Genomic DNA, 16,710 nt, shown 5'->3' on the forward strand with positions numbered 1-16,710 from the left:
GTGCAGACATCGACAGGTCCATTCGTAATGGTTCGATAAAATTTTAGCGAAAACTAGACAAATTTTCGTTTTAATGGTAAACGTAATAAATATGACATTGATGATACAACATGTATCATCGATGTGACTGAAATTTTATTTGATTAAAGCGTAAAAATCGTTACTTGTTAGCTAGAATCACTGTTATAGGTACCTATATATTAGATATACGATTTCAGAAGAATAGGAATATACGATTAGACTATACGATTTCAGAAGAATAGGAACTGTCAGTTCTGTCTGCTGCCTGTGTCAGGCACGCAGGCGACTGCCACTTCCACCTTCTTCGGTTGCCAATCCTGGCGTAGACACTCCGGCAGTTCCGGCTCTTGCAACGCGTTGTCGTACGAGTATCGAGCCCCGTAGGCCTGCCGTTGCTGCAAAACATATACCTGCAGAAGAAAAAAATGATAATTTAATATAACATTCTTCGAATAACTGAAATCGAACTATCTTCGCCTCTGTTTATGCGTTTTTAAATACAAGAATTGGCACGAACTAATGAAAATTCAGGGTTAGCTTGAAGAACAGCAATAGACTGAGACTTGTCTTGTATTAAGACGAAAGAAACTAAACAGACTCGTAGTTTACAGAAATATTTTTTCTTTTTTTTTTTATCCTTACACTAGACAGATTCGTTGAAGTTACATAGTCATACCGAGTAACTGAGTAGCTTGCAACGATGAAATTTATCTTGGCAAGTGCGTCTTTTGCAAGCAGACTCGCTCAGGTATTTCGGGTAAAATCCATATCCCAGATACTTTTTGTGCCCGAACTCCGTTTCGCATGAACAGCTAGACTGTAAACATGTCCAAAGTATTTCGGTTGGTTTTATTTTTAAAATAAACACGAAGAATCGATAATAAATTTGTTTACGAGGCCATAACAAGCAAGATATCCATATTAACTGCTAGACAATAAATAAAATGAAATTTTCAACTTTGTCGTGAGGAGAAAAGCTATTTGTATTAAATTATGTATCTCTTATGTATTCGAGCCTCAGGGGCTGTAGATACGTTTGATCGTAGCTACAGTACGGGTTTAGCGATCCCGAGGTACCCGAGCTATAGGGAGGCGGTGGACTCCGAACAAATTAGTTACAACCCTAATGGAGATTTTAGAGAATGAAGAGAACGTGAAGTAATACAAAGAAAGAAATTAATGGATATCGTAAAAATGGACATGTTGGTTTTTGTTTGTTTGAATATTTTGACAAAAAGGTAAAGAATATTTTATTTAGTTCAAAATACTCACTCTGGCCCTGACATTGATTCTATTGTTGTGGAACGACGGCCTCTCGATTAATAGGTCCTCGTCGTTCCACGATTTGTCATAGCTCTCCGGTTGGGTATCGATGTTCAGAGTCTGCAAGCTCCATTCACTGCTTGCCAGCATCAATTCGGCGACTTCAAGGGCGTATAGCATAACCTGAACAACAAATGGCGCTATATTGTCACCGGACATTTCATAAAAACGTTCGGAATGCGTATTGTAAACTTCTTCAATCGATTCATCTATTTATTAGTTCTGGCAAACAAACGATAAACAAAGATTTACGAGCGACAAATTACCAATTACCAAGCAAAAGTAGAAGAAACATTAAACTCGATGATAATTTTAAAGCTGAAATTAATAATAATCTTACTACCATTTTTACATTTCTAAAAAATCGATTGTGGGGTAGATAATTTATGTGAAATTTCAAGAATCACCAACAGGTGGTACGAGGGATGGTTTAACAATTCGAAATAATCCGTAGGAAAGATTACATTTTCCTCGTGGTATTTTTAGATTAACGGTGTTAAATGAAATGCGAATTAATAATATTATATACTCGCCAGTTTCTTTAAATCATGAACTGGAGGTTCGTTGAATTTTAATTACGTAGCTAGAAGTTGTGATATGGCGCTTCAAAAATGTTTCCTGTTAACACCTTGAGCAGTTAATACATCAATTTATTTCAAATCAAATTAAGCAGGAACCATACCACTGTATATTACTCGACCGAACCTGATTACGACTGATAAAACTAGATAATCGCTGATGACAATTCAATTTCAAGTAACGTTTCTCCACGTATTTTTGTTGCATTATTAAAAAAAAAAAATAGTTACGTGGTAATGGCCGTGGCTGCGTTGTTGAATGTTTCCAATTGAAATTATGTTTACAATCATACAGAATATTTACACTTGACGCTGTCGAAAGTACAAAGCAAACATTCGTCAATCGTGTTCGAAAATGTATCGAAGTTAACAGTGACCAGCTTTCGATATCAAATTAAAAAAAGTGTAATTCTTTTCCAAAAATTTCACGTTCGAAATGAGAGTTCTAGATTGTCAACTATAGATACATCTATATTACAATGTTCACTGTTAAAAGATTAAGCAAAATTTTAATTAGAATATTCGCAAAATTATTTGTTAAAGTTTTGCCACGCGTCAGAAAATTTTACACAAATCTGCACCGGTACGATTTCACGTACAGTCAGCGTAAGAAGTATTCGTACAGCAACCAGTTTAAAATAAAATTAATAAGAAAAGAAATAAGAAGTTAAGATTAAAAGTAATAGACTTTAATTTACCAAAAATCTCGTCTAAAAATATGTAGGAATGTTGGTTAATTATTTCTTCCTCTAAAATTTATTAATAAAATAAATATCTGAAGTTTTATTTCGAATTGGTTCTTGTACGAACACTTATTACACCGACTGCATGTCTTCACTTTTCGAGTATAATTCGCTATTTCTTACTTACGTAAGCGATTACGATTTTCATGTCGATAGGAACGAATCTCATTAGATGCTAGTCGATGCTTGAGTAATAAAGGTCTTTCGAATGTCGCGGAGTTTTATATAAGGAGAATTAGGGAAACAAAATGGGCCACCACATCCCTCATTCACCCCCAACTCTCTCCAGCACCCCTAGATCAAAACATCTACGCTTCCTTTTCGACATAAATAAATCCATTAGCGTCACACGATCTTCAAACGGGGGTGGACGTGCCCCTAACATGAAGTTTTTGTCCATGCGTGACAGCTGTCGCAATTACAAAACTACCTGTCACAGGGGCCCGGATTCATTGAAATGGATCCGTCTTTCCCAGATTGCAACACAAAATTCTTCAGTTATTTTTGTCAGACAGCTGAAATCACCTTTGGTTGCTGTCAGTTATCGTCCTATTCGTCCCACGACACAGGTATCGCTGTGTAACGCGTCAACATATCAATTTCAGTACACGTGCTATGATTCGTGTTTACTAGCATTTACGTATGGACAGAGCAACAAAATAATGACGTTGTTCGACTGTTAACTTCGAGGGCTCCTAGTATTTAAACAATTCCCAAAACAATAAAATGGCGACATGAGTCTCCTCTAATTTCGCCTGGACATTCTAATACACTCTAATATATTTCAATTCGAATTAAATCCCTGACGTCGAGTACGAAAGTGACCCATTTGCCGCGAAATGAATAATTCTATGTACTACGTATAAACTTAAACAACCCGATTACTCAGCTATTTGCAATTATCTCAGTCACGTAAATTGGAGTTATTGTGCTTCTTCTTCGCTTGCCGTGCTCATCTTTCGGCTTAAATATCTTAGATTTCATACGGTATACGCAGCTTTTAACCCTTTGCAGTCCAGATTTTCTGAATTCACTCCAACTCTGTCGAGTCTCACTCGACATAGAACAGCAAAGGGTTACAGTGACAAAGTGTTGCAAGTAACTCCCGTACGAGCCCCCCATTTGTTTGCGTGGCGCCCGAGGCCTCCTAACAAAAATCTGCGCGGCAACCGTCGCGTTAATGAGTCGCGAGTAATTTAATTCGGGACACACGCACAGCAGGACACGCACTTATGCACGCAACTTCGGCTTTCACGGCCGCCAGGGAATTATTTTCTGCACCAGATACGTACCAGATCGATGGGACGCGTACTTACGGCCGTTCCCGCGGCATATTACCTGCGAACCCTCTCTGAACGTCCAACCGTCGTTGTTTTCGTTATTTATACGCGCGAATGCATTCGCTCGATCGGACGAGAGGTGTTAAAAACAACAACATCGAAGATAAAAAGCTTCCAATTGCAACGAAACACGCTAAAGTTTCCATCGAGTCACTGCGGAAGCTCCCGATGGAAATGACCACGAGCACGACCATGCTTGGACAAATTTTAATTTCGATTGAGAGAATCTTGACAATCACTTGAAGAGGATCGAGAGTATTTTCATGGATTTGAAGAACCTTCAAACGAGGACGCAGCTTGGATTCTATAATTTTTGGTGGTTGAGGGTGGTACGGGGGATGGTTTACACAATTCGAAATAATCCGTAGGAAAGATTACATTTTCCTCGTGGTATTTTTAGATTAACGGTGTTAAATGAAATGCGAATTAATAATATTATATACTCGTCAGTTTCTTTAAATCATGAACTGTTCGTTGAATTTTAATTACGTAGCTAGAAGTTGTGACATGGCGCTTCAAAAATGTTTCCTGTTAAAAATTACAAGCCGGTGCAAAATATAAGCAACATTTGGTTCGCCCATGGCTGGAATACCATGCTTTTTACAAGTCATTAAATTTTCACCCTGAAAGCTTCACGCACGTCGATTTTACAAACATCAATTCTGCATGCTTTAAAAATTTGAACTTGGACAAAATGGCAGCGGATTGGCTTCTTGAAATTCCTGTACTACAAATGTTTACGACACGTAACACTAACGATTGAAATGCTTACTCTGTAGAAGATATTATGAATAAATAGATAGAGGAAAAAGTTAAAAAGCTGCGAGGTCAACGAAAACGATTGTCCTGTTAGGGATCTCCAGGGACTCGGCTGCGTGGATACTCGTAACCTTATTTTCCGTGGGACGACACGTCGCGGAACAACACGTCACGGAACAAACGGCGAAACTTTCCAACCTCGTTCTATTTTGCAAAAAAAAAAAAAAAAATTGCTTCCAATCCGTTGGACCGAATGAGAGTGTGTTCCCGGCATTCGTAGGCGTCGCCAGAAGCACCAATGGAAGGTCATTTCAAGTACACGACTATTCGGGAGCCAGATTCTCCGAATAACCAACGCCTCCGTGCCCAACATACTTTACTGACGTTCGTTACTGACGTGTTGGAACAGTTTTAAACTCAGGAACTGCAAACGAAATTACGAACCCTTCGTACAGTCGGATAGTGGTCTGTAAGGGTTCATAAATGGGGTTAGAGTTGTTGTACTTCCTCTAACTGTTTTAGCTTCGTCGGTTATTGTAGTTCCTCTGACTATTCTGGTTCTTTTAGCTGATGTAGTTCTTTAATAATGCAAGAACCGCGAGAAGAGCTGCGAAGACTTTCACCAACAACAAGAATTACAAAAACAACATAGATAAATGGAAGGACTAGGAACAGAGATGCAAACTCTCCGTTTTTTTTTCGAGTCAAACTTAATGTCACGAAGGGCCAAGTTGTACTATATACTTTTACGTCATCGTGGTTTCTGACAAATGAGGTAATTTACGTTAACCTCGCATCGTATTATGCCCCTATCTACTTTAAGATCTATTACAAGTTAGAACTATACGACATCGTAAACCTACATCTGGAACTCATCACATAAGTGATTCTTAAGTTTTCTTTTTTTTTTTTTTTTTTTTAAATGTAATTCCACAAAATTTGTTGCATCTATGTCATAAGATATTTTTTCATTCGTATAAATATATATTTCAATCAACAGGTATAACCTACTAATACGCAGATGAAGCATACGAAAGTGTTTACAGTAAATCAATTAATTTTTTTTTTTAATATCATAACGTATTCGATTATTTAGAACACTAACATTATTTCATGCAATTATTCACAGTAACTATCAACGATAATTTTATGATTCTTAATACAATGATTTCTTACATTTATTTTAATAACATAATGCATCGGACCATTTGCAATCACGTGATTTTAAGAAAAATTGGGATATATGAATACGTAAAACAAATGTTCCCTATAATGTTTCACGTAAGACTTAATTGGACTTAAGGGGTTAGTCGCAGTCCAGAAAAATGAAAACGGACGCATTCTTGTGTGCTCTTTTTAAGGTAACTTTTATTAATGAGATGTAAATATATTACAAAGTATGTCTTAAAGAACTATAAAAGAATTTTTGTTTTAAAAGATGGTTTTAAAAGTGAGCAAGAGTTTTTCAAATTGGTGTACCTGAAAACAAAACTAAAGGTAGATGTAGAAAATACATATATTAGACTAACGGGTCCTTGATCGAAGGATTTTTTCCTTTCTTATATACTCTTCTTTTTATTCTGTATTTAATCGCTTAATTTATAACGAAAGTTGAAGTTCAACTTCAAATGTACGACACTTTGTTTTAAATTAATTTTTTCCAAAATCCTGCGATCACAGACCCGTTGGTCTAATATATTCTCCAAATCTACCTTTATTTTTGTTTTCAGGTATACAAGTTTGGAGAAATCTTGCTCACCGCAAACAAAATGGCCACCACCCACACCATCGCCTGTTATGACGAAATGAATTAACCTTTTTCGAAAACAAAAATTTGTTTATAGTTTTTAAAAACATTTTTTGGCATACATCAAAATTTCATTAATAAATATTATCATTTAATACCTTAAAAAAGTCACACAAGAAAGTGTCCGTTTTCATTTTCCTGATTGCGACTAACCCCTTGAGGGGGTATCCTGAATTAGGAGATCTAAAAAAAGCGGTTTTTCGTGAACTTTCTTAGGATGGACAAAAATAATTAATTCTATCGAACTTTTTATCCTATTTTCATACATATTTGTGTAGTCTGTAGAAATTTTTTCAACAAGAAATATTGAAATTGTGTCGACTGTGACGCACATTTGTACAGCACCTCACAATTAAAGCCTCCTATCGGTGGGAAAGATGCAGGTCGTAATTTTGGCTTGACACAAAAAAAAAACAAAAGAAATTTTCATTTTCATACATTTTTCTTCTATGTGAACTAAAAAAATTCATACAAAAAAAATTTTTACCAACTTTTTTATCAAGTTAAAGTGATTTTTTCTCACCCAAAGAACTCGTTCTTTTTTCCAAACTTGCAGTAATTTCATATTTCACCATTTTTGCGGGTTTTTCTTAGTTCACATAGAAGAAAAATGTATGAAAATGAAAATTTCTTTTGATTCTTTTGTGACGAACCAAAATTACGACCTGCATCTTTCCCGCCGATAGGAGGTATCAATTGTGAGGTGGTCTACAAATGTGCGTCACAGTCGACACAATTTCAATATTTCTTGTTGAAAAAATTTCTACAGACTACACAAATATGTATAAAAATATAATAAAAAGTTCGATAAAATTAATTATTTTTGTCCATCCTACCGCTTCTTTTAGACCTCCTGATTCAGGATACCCCCTTAATGTAACAAACATCGAACGGCAGATAGTGCTTCGTTTGTTTGTACAATCATAAAATAGATAATCGCCGTATAGGTGACGCAGTTCTTTCACGAAAATCGGTGTTCGACACATTACGTGGCGATCGCGTTAATGGGTTTCGGTGGTGTCGTTCGGTAGAACCCGTAGCCGAGCATGCGCGCTCACACCGCTTCACCCCCAGTCCGTGCGCGAGCATTCTATATAATAGGGGGAATCACGCGTAGGACCGGTACACGGTAAATGTTTTCCGGCGCGGGAACAGGTAAACGTCAATCCTTGGAAAATCATTTCGGAACATCGTCCCACATCATACCCTTTGATAGACGCCGTGGAATCAACGCTTTCGAACTGACGATGGCGAGTCGCTGTACCTCCGTTCTCTTGATCTTCATGTCGGTGGTGGTCGCTTGGGTGGCAGCTGTTCCTGTCCAGGTAATTGTTTTTAACGCTAGACTCGGGATTCTATGCATTTACGATTCAAGCTGGTATGACAAATACATGCTGAACGTAAGCAAAAAAGGTGTGTGCAGTTAGACAAAATGAAATATTAAATTATTATATTAATTAATAGATCATAGTCAACATACATTCTGCATGTTATGTAACTGTACACCATAAACTCGTAAAATCCGTAGTCTACTTACTACACTTAAACCCGCGAGTTTGAATCATCTTCTGATGTGAAGTCGTGCTTAACTAAAATTTAAATAAGGAACATTTTTCGTCATATTCCTTCGTGTATTCAAACTTGGGAATTTTCATTTTATTTGTACTTTGTAGTTAATTTTTAACTTTGATAACTGTACTCGTAACACCAAAAACGATCAACTGCTTCAATTCGAGAGAACCTTTGCGCGTGAATTGTTTTCCCATAGGGAAACTATCGATTGTTTATTTTCGAAGATTGGCTGTTTATATTTAGGCTGATTTTTTTTTTAACCGGTAGATTCTCGACCCTTTTATCGCGATACAGTGAATTACTATGAATTTGTGCTTATTTTAATAAATATTATTCTCGACAATAATTTATATTCATCGGTTCTACGAGAACGTGTCTTGTTGTTTGTAATTTAAAAACAGTCCTCCAATGAATATTTAAATGGTTGCACTATGTTAACCGGACAAAGGTAGCATAATCAATAGTCTTTTAATTGGACGGCTGGCTGAAAGAACTGGTGAAATATAAATTGCCTTTACTGTATAATTTAAATTCTAGATAGTAAAAATGATCAAATATTATTCAGGGACAAGAAAATTCTACTAATTTCATGTATATAATTTTAAATTACTTGGCCAAATTTCTTATATATATATATATATATATATATTGTTTAATGTTTTCCTATGACTAGCAACGTTCTTTCTTTGATGATAAAACTGACATATACATGATCATTCGTATAGCATAGTTCGTTTGTAGCGTGTCAGAAATGGCCGACTTATTTCACTGCACACTACTGCATGGAGCTATAAAGAATGGCCCTGGATAATGTTCACAGTGTAAAACCAACCCATCTTTTTGCTCATAAAATACATTTCCCTTGGTATTAATCTTACTAATCATTAATTTATATGTTAATTCGTTTTCAACAAATCTTGACTAATGATTTTAAATTACACCCAAGGACTTTTTCTTGATATTGAATCTAAAAAGAGAATAATTTTTCAAATTGCTTCGTTACAAGTTACCTAAATAATTATTTGATAATATTAGATTTTCTAGATATAACACTTGTGTCTTACATAATATAAATTATCCACTAAATTTTTTATAATAACTATTCAAAAACGCTTGACACAAGTGCTTCTATACAAACAGCATTCGTAATGTAAGTTAGAGTTCTTGCTGGATACGTTTCTAAAACATTATTTCTCGAGATTAAAGATAAATATGGACACATTTTTAAATTGAACGAACTTATAAATCGATAGGAACTTTATATAAAGGATTCTTCTACTATCTTCCGTGCAATCGCAAACTTATAAGGATCACACGGAGAAAGTTGTTCCCCCTCGGTTTTATCGCCAAGCCAATTTCGTTATTTCTGAATAACGATATCAGCTTCGAATAACGACTTTGCAAAAAAAATTCAAGAATTAGGTGCTCGAAATGAAACTTCGTTCGAGGTACTGAAACGACATCTTTCTATAAAATAGAAAAATTCAATAAATTCGAACTAAGAAAACAATTACAATGCAAATGATTATCTTTAATAATTTTATTATTTCTTTTATTATACCCAAAGAGGAATCAAAATGATAGAGTTAGGACAAAGGGGGACGTCCCGGACTGGGACGTCACGAGCGCAACTTGTTGCGTCCACGCTATATCGTACTCCTATCCCAAACAACGCTTTCAAGTTGGCTATTTTCGCTATACATCCCGTGTTAAGAATACACAAAACTCTCGGACTTTACCTAGACTGCCAGATATAGTTGTTTTGCTCTCAGTAGAGCGCGCCAAATTTTCCATGCTCGAGTTAATGTCTCTTTCTTTCTTCCTTACATTCACCTATATTTTTCAGTTTCTCTTTCTCCGAACTATTTATCTTTCCTCCCCTGTTGCGAGTGAACTGTGCTCTCCTTGGTTCGTCTAATTTTTTTTTCCACTGCACTGTCTTCTTTCTATTTCTTTTTTTTTTTCATTCTAACTTTGTGCTCCTTAGTTCGCCTGGTTTTTTTCTCCACGTGCTGTCTTCTTCTTTCTATTTCTTTTCTTTTTCATCTAACTTCGCGCATCCTAGTTCGCTTGATACTTCCACGCTTTGTCTTCTGCTATCTTTTTTTCCTTCTCTTTTCGGTCCAACTTTTTCCTCCTTGGTTTTTGCCTGGTTTCTTTTTACACGTTCTCTTCTATCTATCTTCTTTTCCTTTCCTTTTCAGTATCTGTTGAATGTCGCATGCCCTTCGAGCGATCGGTTCGTTCCTGTCTTCCAAACAATCGACAATGTTCTTATTTGCGCGACTTTACCGTTCTTTCTAGCGTCGATTATTCGTTGTTAAATGTTATAAAATAGGTGAATTAATGTTTCACACGTCGAAATGATAAGTCGAAATGATCGCGTACAGCTATCAACGATCGAGCGTAAAGGCACAAAATTAGTTTCTACATCCCTGTTTCATTGAAAAAAAATCGAAATAAAAATTCGCGAAAATTCGAAATAAAAACCTCAGTAAACAAATCTTGTTAAATCGAGATTTACGCCCGTCCTCCCTCAAACAACAAAAAACAACCCCGCTGGGCCGCGAAAAGACGTCGTTCACGGTCGCGAATTGTGTCGTAGCGTACTGTTGTATGGATTATTTCGTTATCTCTTATCTGCTTACCTCATCGTATCTGATGCGGCACGAAACTTTTCGCGGAAGTTGCGCGCGTTTCGACTCTGTGTGCTTCCTCCTCGAGGGAGCACTCGCCGGACGAGATAACGGTAATGGAGTAACGAACTTTCTTTCCCCGATCGCGAGAAAAGGGAAGGTGACAACGAATCGGTAACGAAACGGTCGCACACGATCCCGTTCGCGGAATCACACTTCCACAGAGAGAGAGAGAGAGAGGAAACTTTTTCAATGCATACTGATCGGGACCGGCACTCAAGTGACTCGCGGGACGACCAAACGCACTATTCAATAGCTTACGCGAGGAGAGATACGATAGTTTCTTAGCCGGGTGATTTTCCAAAGTATTTGGATGTCGCTCTCCTAACAAACAAGAAAACTGCTTCTAACATGAGCGACAGATTTAAAATGACTCAGGAGAAATACACATTTATATTTAAATTCTGACGATTGGTAGGTTTTTCCAATAAAAATGAGTTCAGCTATATGAGACTGCTATACAGGGTGTCCCAAAAGTCGGGGAGGAGCCGGAAATGGGGGGTAGCTGAGACGATTCTGAACAACAATTTCCTTTGCAAAAATGTCGGATGGGGCTTCGTTAAGGAGATATTAAGAGAAAACCCCGACCAATCAGAGCGCGCGTAGACCGTTGGAGCGGCCGTGGTAGCGAAGGCTACGCGCTAGGCGGCCGCGCCCAATGTCCTTCGATGCACGTCGAGTCACTTGTTCGCGTACAAGCGCGGCCGCCAGCGCGTAGCCTTCGCTACCGCGGCCGCTCCAACGGTCTACGCGCGCTCTGATTGGTCGGGGTTTTCTCTTAATATCTCCTCAACGAAGCCTCGAACAACATTTTTGCAAAGGAAATTGTTGTTCAGAATCGTCTCAGCTACCCCCCATTTCCGGCTCCTCCCCGACTTTTGGGACACCCTGTATTCGGATCAGTCTGTGGCTTGTGAAACCCTTGGGGGAAAATTTTTGTATGAAAGAAGGCCTTCAATTCAAAGCATTGTTTATATTCAGTATGTGTTTCATACAACAAGAGATTTAGTATAATATTTTCTAGACACATATTTTAAAAATAGTAACGTCAGTCTGTGGCTTGTGAAACCCTTGGGGGAAACTTTTTGTACGAAAGAAGGCCTTCAATTCAAGGCATTGTTTATATTCAGTATGTGTTTCATACAACAAGAGATTTAGTATAATATTCTCTAGACACATATTTTAAAAATAGTAACGGTATTAATATTTTGAACAAAGAAGTTCTACAGTGGGTGTAGAAAGTACTGGTACATCGATCAATTTCCAAAAAAAAAAACTGTGTAAAATTGTAATTTATTAACTTATTTTTGATAAACAATGACATTCTACATATTTCTCGAAAATCTCTAGAATAGATAGAGAAAAATAGCTATGTAAGTTGTGAAATTAACAAGAGAAAAACAATTAATCGATAGAAATATTGAAGCAATAAACAATAAAACTTGATTAAAAAAAAGAAAGAAATTTACAGTAATTTATAAGTATATAATACTTCCTTCGAGGGATTTCCGTTTTGATCTTATAATTATTGTAACTTTTCTAAGCATTAAATTAACTAAATTATTAGTTATACGAAGTGGGATCTTCTTCAATTCCTCCATTAGAGCCATTTTTAAAAGTACTTCACTTGAAATTTGATGTTTTCTAATTCGTACAAAGCAATAAACTAATGTGTTTACGTTACAAACTCCACTGTAAATGGTTCGTCATAACTAGACTGCGGATCTTTATGCATTTATAGGAAATTTGAATGTGCAAGAAACTACAAAATGCAAACAATATGCAGGAATATAAAAAAGATTGAAAGTAGAGTTCGTGTTACAATATTTGCAGAATAAAATAAATTCCTATTTAGGTTAAATTTACCTAGGCACGTTCGCGAAGATTTTATTTTGCATAAAGACCCGCGGTCTAGCCATAAGAATTGTTCAAAGACTTATTGCTTCTATACTTTTACCCACTTTTCGCATTTTTTTTTTGTTAATTTCACAAATTATATCAACTATTGAATGTTGTTTGGACTATATCTACATATCTTAGAGACTTCCGAGAATATGTAAAATAGCATTGATTATAAAAAAAAGGTAAATTAAGAAACTACAATTTCACACAAAAATTTTTTGGGAAATTGATGGGTGCACGAATACATTCTACCACCCACTGTATATTACTTACTAGAAAGCAATCAGAAATCTAACTTTTAACCGATTGTTCAAATGTTATTACTGAACTGAAATGTTAAAATATTATTAGTGCACTCAAAACTGAGCAAGATATCATAAATCAGTTGCCACTAATATTTGCCATTCGCATTGATATTATACGCTAAAAAAATAAACCTGTTATAACGATTATACAACAGGATAATTCTAGCGTAAAATTTAAATGAAATCAAAAATCACAATACTATGTAGGACTGCCATTAATTCAGACTATTACGAGAATTATATGTAAAATTCAAATTTGTATATTCATCATTGTATCTTCATCAGAGTATGGCCAACAAGTTCAGAAAAGTTTCCTGAAAAAAATGAGCCCAAACACGACTACGTTTCAACTACTTTTATTCGTACATCATTTTAATGATTTCCAAACAATTTTCTACGACGCGTAATCGAAAGTAATCCGAATGGTGTCGCGTTTGGATTCATTTTCATCGGCAAAACTTTCTAACTTTACTAACGCACTGATGATATTTTCGTGGCGATCCACTGACAAACACAAAAATTCCAAGTTAGATCATTGGATGAAATTTAATCCTTCCTATGCATGTTATTACTCTCGTCGTATCAAGATGATTACTTCATTTATCAAAACAAAGCTACCATCTTCGTATCAAGCCAATTACTAATTACTGTACTTATAAAAGTAGAGAGCTTCATCGCGATACATTCGAATCCATCGCTGTTTTCATTGAATACTTGCTCACTTCTGGGTTTTCGAATTGACGACCGAAGGAATCAAAAGTTCTCCTAAGGCAGCTGGCGGAAGGTATTGGGTGTCGACTCTCTCGTTTATCCACCTTAGCTTTGCGACACGTAGGGAATCGATAGTGGAAAAAGTGAAGAAGACGGAAATTATTTTCGGTTGGTTTATACGAGTTTCCAACGGAAGGAGCAAAAACGAGGAACAATTGTTCATAAGGGATCCTCGGAAGTCACGTAGGGTGCTCGTGTAATACTTGTTACGTGCCTCGGTTGCACCGACGTTCGTTCGTAAGTTGATGAAAATTTCGAAACCGAGGGAAACATAATCCAACATGCTGCAGTCGTGGAGGGACAGTTTCGTGCGACCAAATCCCTTTCGCGTTTAGAACTTTTCGACATGGTCTAGGATCGTTCGTTCGAAATTGGAAAGCGCGGTCACGATTCCCTGGCGACAACTAATAGTCTTCTTAGAGCTTTCGGAAACTGACTGAACCAGACGTTCCGTTTTTGAAGGTAGACGTTCCATTAATAATATTAAAGATCGTAAATTACACGTTCCGTTACACGCGGTCAGCTGCGTGTACCTCATCTCTGAGTCCCATTTGTAAACATTGGAAACATCCGAAACATCACATACCAGAAACTGATTCCCATCTACAAACATGATAAAGGTGCGAACGCGAGCGTATAGCAGTACGTGTGCTTTGTAATATACAACACCAAAGGTCAAACATCGACCGAAGTAACAGGAAAAATGCTGTGATTACCGAGCGTTGATAAATCTTACATGACCAGGGAATACTTCGTTCCTTCGTGTATTTCAAAAATACATTTTCATACCGAATTAGATAACACTATTTGGATTCTATTGGTTTTTTTTTTTTTTTTATTTTTATTTTAGAAATCAATTGCATAAAACTGGACTTGCCTACGAATCAAAGGTCATAGTCAGAGAAGACGGGACAATTTGCCCCAACGTAAATAATCATTTTTAAAGATATGTTCCTATAAATCTCAATTTAATGTAAGTCATAAATTGCACAATGGCAATTAGAAATATTCACTGGTACATATTACGTCCACTCTAGAGTCGAAAAGGAGAACGAAACAATATCTAAAACTTATTTTCAATAAACAACGACATGTTCGATTGCAGGCTGGAGCGAATACTTTGCGGCGTGATTTCTACGGACCAGCGACAACGGAATATCTAGGCGGATATCTCGAGGATCACGGTAAGCCTTGCGTTGCTTTATTAGTTTCCTACTTCCTGTGCGTGTTTCTTCGTTCTGTGCTACTTCATCGTGATTGGGTTTAATTGGATTTTCTCAGGCGTCGAGTGTGTCATTTGACGGGAACGTTGCTCGATGATCGATGAGATTGTGAACGTCTCGCTTTCGTGTACTTTTGTCCAAGCTACGATCTTATTCGTAGAGAATCCACGGCCACAATTGGTCCTTGGTTTCTCTACATATTCGTGTGTGTCTCGGGAAACATAAATTCTTGTCGTTTGATGGAAGTAAAAACTGTTGAACGCAAACTATTTCCTTTTGTGAACTTGTAGCTGTCGCGTGGCTAAAATGCTAGATGGCATTATTCAAAGTTTGCGCTGCAGAGTAAACTGCAGTTAAACTCAAAGGACAAATGTACTAAGCAGTACCGAGGTTAGGATTAGAAACAGCACAGCAGTTGAATGCACCTGCGCCTCGCTTCTGTCCACGCATAATTTCCTTTAATAATGTTTGCATTACGCGTATAATGCCGCGGGCTTGTTGCAACAAAGACGTTAAATTAATTAATTACGTAGAAATGTATTCCGAAATATTTTTTGTACATTCTTTTCGCTACTTAATTACTGCGGGTGGAAAAATCATTGCACTGAATTTATTCAGATTTTGTGTTGATAATTGTGTATTTATCAAAAATAGCCAATGTTTATTTATTTATTTATTTTACGTTTTTATTATCAACACAAGCTATTAATAAAGAGATGAGGTGCGATCGAAATGATTCGTAATATCCTAATCTCAAGTTCTGCTAAAACATCAAACATAAAACATCAGATATTTGCGTCATAAAAACATCAAATAAAATACTTAACGACGCGATGGTGACATAACAATGGTTAGGTCTTTTAGCTTCATGATTTTCTTTTATATACAATATTTATTGCCTGTACAAAATTTTAAAAAATACTTTAGGTAAATCTTAAACAGAATTAAATTTCACCAGACCTACTTAAGTAAAGTTTCTCTCTATCTTCTCCAATAAAGATTTGTACAGCGTAAAAAAAAATATTATAACCCGTTTGTCTATGTCAATTTTTAGTTGCAGTACCGACCGTATTCCTCTTAAACGACAAGAAAGACTAATGACATCGCGTAAACATACTTTCCCAACGGTTCCATGTGTCTACATTTTATAATAGTTCCCTATGTGCATATTCTGTGGTGGTTTTCCTTTGTGCGTAATTTGTGATTTCCCCTTGCATACCTTGGTGGTACGTATAATCGTTCGGAACAAAACAACAAAAGCAATCGAGCCACGTGTTCGTCCGTCGCTTCTCGTCGTCAGTATCGTCCCGTTTCGTCTTTGAAGAAATCGAAGGAAGATGGCGAACCAGTTCCTCGTGGACGGTTCAATGCAATTGCTCGATAATTTTAGGTTCGAGCAGAAACGAAGACCGCGGTTGGGATCGATCGCACTACATCGGTGGCGGATCACCAAAAGGTTCAATTTCGACGCTATCAGTCTCACAGGAACGATCGTCGCACTCTCGATCCGAGAACGAGCACGACAGCGAAGATCGACCTGAGAGGAATCTCGACCAGATCGGCGGTGGTAACCTGTTGAGAAGAAAAATGACCCAACGTTGGCTAGGGACGCGAGCGAATCTCGATCAAATAGGTGGAGGCAACCTGGTGAGGAACTTGGATCAAATAGG

General features: G+C 36.9%; 2 protein-coding genes across 2 annotated transcripts; one reads left to right on the forward strand and one right to left on the reverse strand.

Moving 5' to 3' along the window:
* Window positions 1–269: 269 nt before the first annotated feature.
* LOC128892747 (prothoracicotropic hormone-like) lies at window positions 270–6,392 on the reverse strand. The gene is made up of 4 exons (XM_054153287.1): window positions 2,793–6,392; window positions 1,294–1,467; window positions 698–838; window positions 270–431 (listed from the first exon to the last, which is right to left on the reverse strand). Exons 1-4 carry the CDS (start codon window positions 2,832–2,834, stop codon window positions 270–272), a joined length of 519 nt encoding a protein of 172 aa, XP_054009262.1. The 5' UTR covers window positions 2,835–6,392.
* A 1,083-nt stretch (window positions 6,393–7,475) lies between these two features.
* LOC128892748 (orcokinin peptides-like) lies at window positions 7,476–16,706 on the forward strand (the record flags this gene model as incomplete). Its single annotated transcript, XM_054153288.1, has 3 exons — window positions 7,476–7,896; window positions 14,923–15,001; window positions 16,431–16,706. Coding segments are annotated over exons 1-3 (547 nt in total), but the record flags the coding sequence as incomplete, so codon positions are not given.
* Window positions 16,707–16,710: the final 4 nt, after the last annotated feature.

This window comes from Hylaeus anthracinus, unplaced genomic scaffold (genome assembly GCF_026225885.1).
Source record: "Hylaeus anthracinus isolate JK02 unplaced genomic scaffold, UHH_iyHylAnth1.0_haploid 16619, whole genome shotgun sequence".
In the NCBI taxonomy this organism is placed as follows: domain Eukaryota; kingdom Metazoa; phylum Arthropoda; class Insecta; order Hymenoptera; family Colletidae; genus Hylaeus; species Hylaeus anthracinus.

What these genes read in the sequence shown, in the direction of transcription:
- LOC128892747 (XM_054153287.1), bottom strand. Translation starts at nt 2,834, where the DNA reads ATGAGATTCGTTCCTATCGACATGAAAATCGTAATCGCTTAC. An exon ending in GAATCAATGTCAGGGCCAGA is followed by an intron (nt 839 to 1,293) that starts GTGAGTATTTTG and finishes ACATGTTTACAG; the next exon opens with TCTAGCTGTTCATGCGAAAC. An exon ending in GCAAGCTACTCAGTTACTCG is followed by an intron (nt 432 to 697) that starts GTATGACTATGT and finishes TTTCTTCTGCAG; the next exon opens with GTATATGTTTTGCAGCAACG.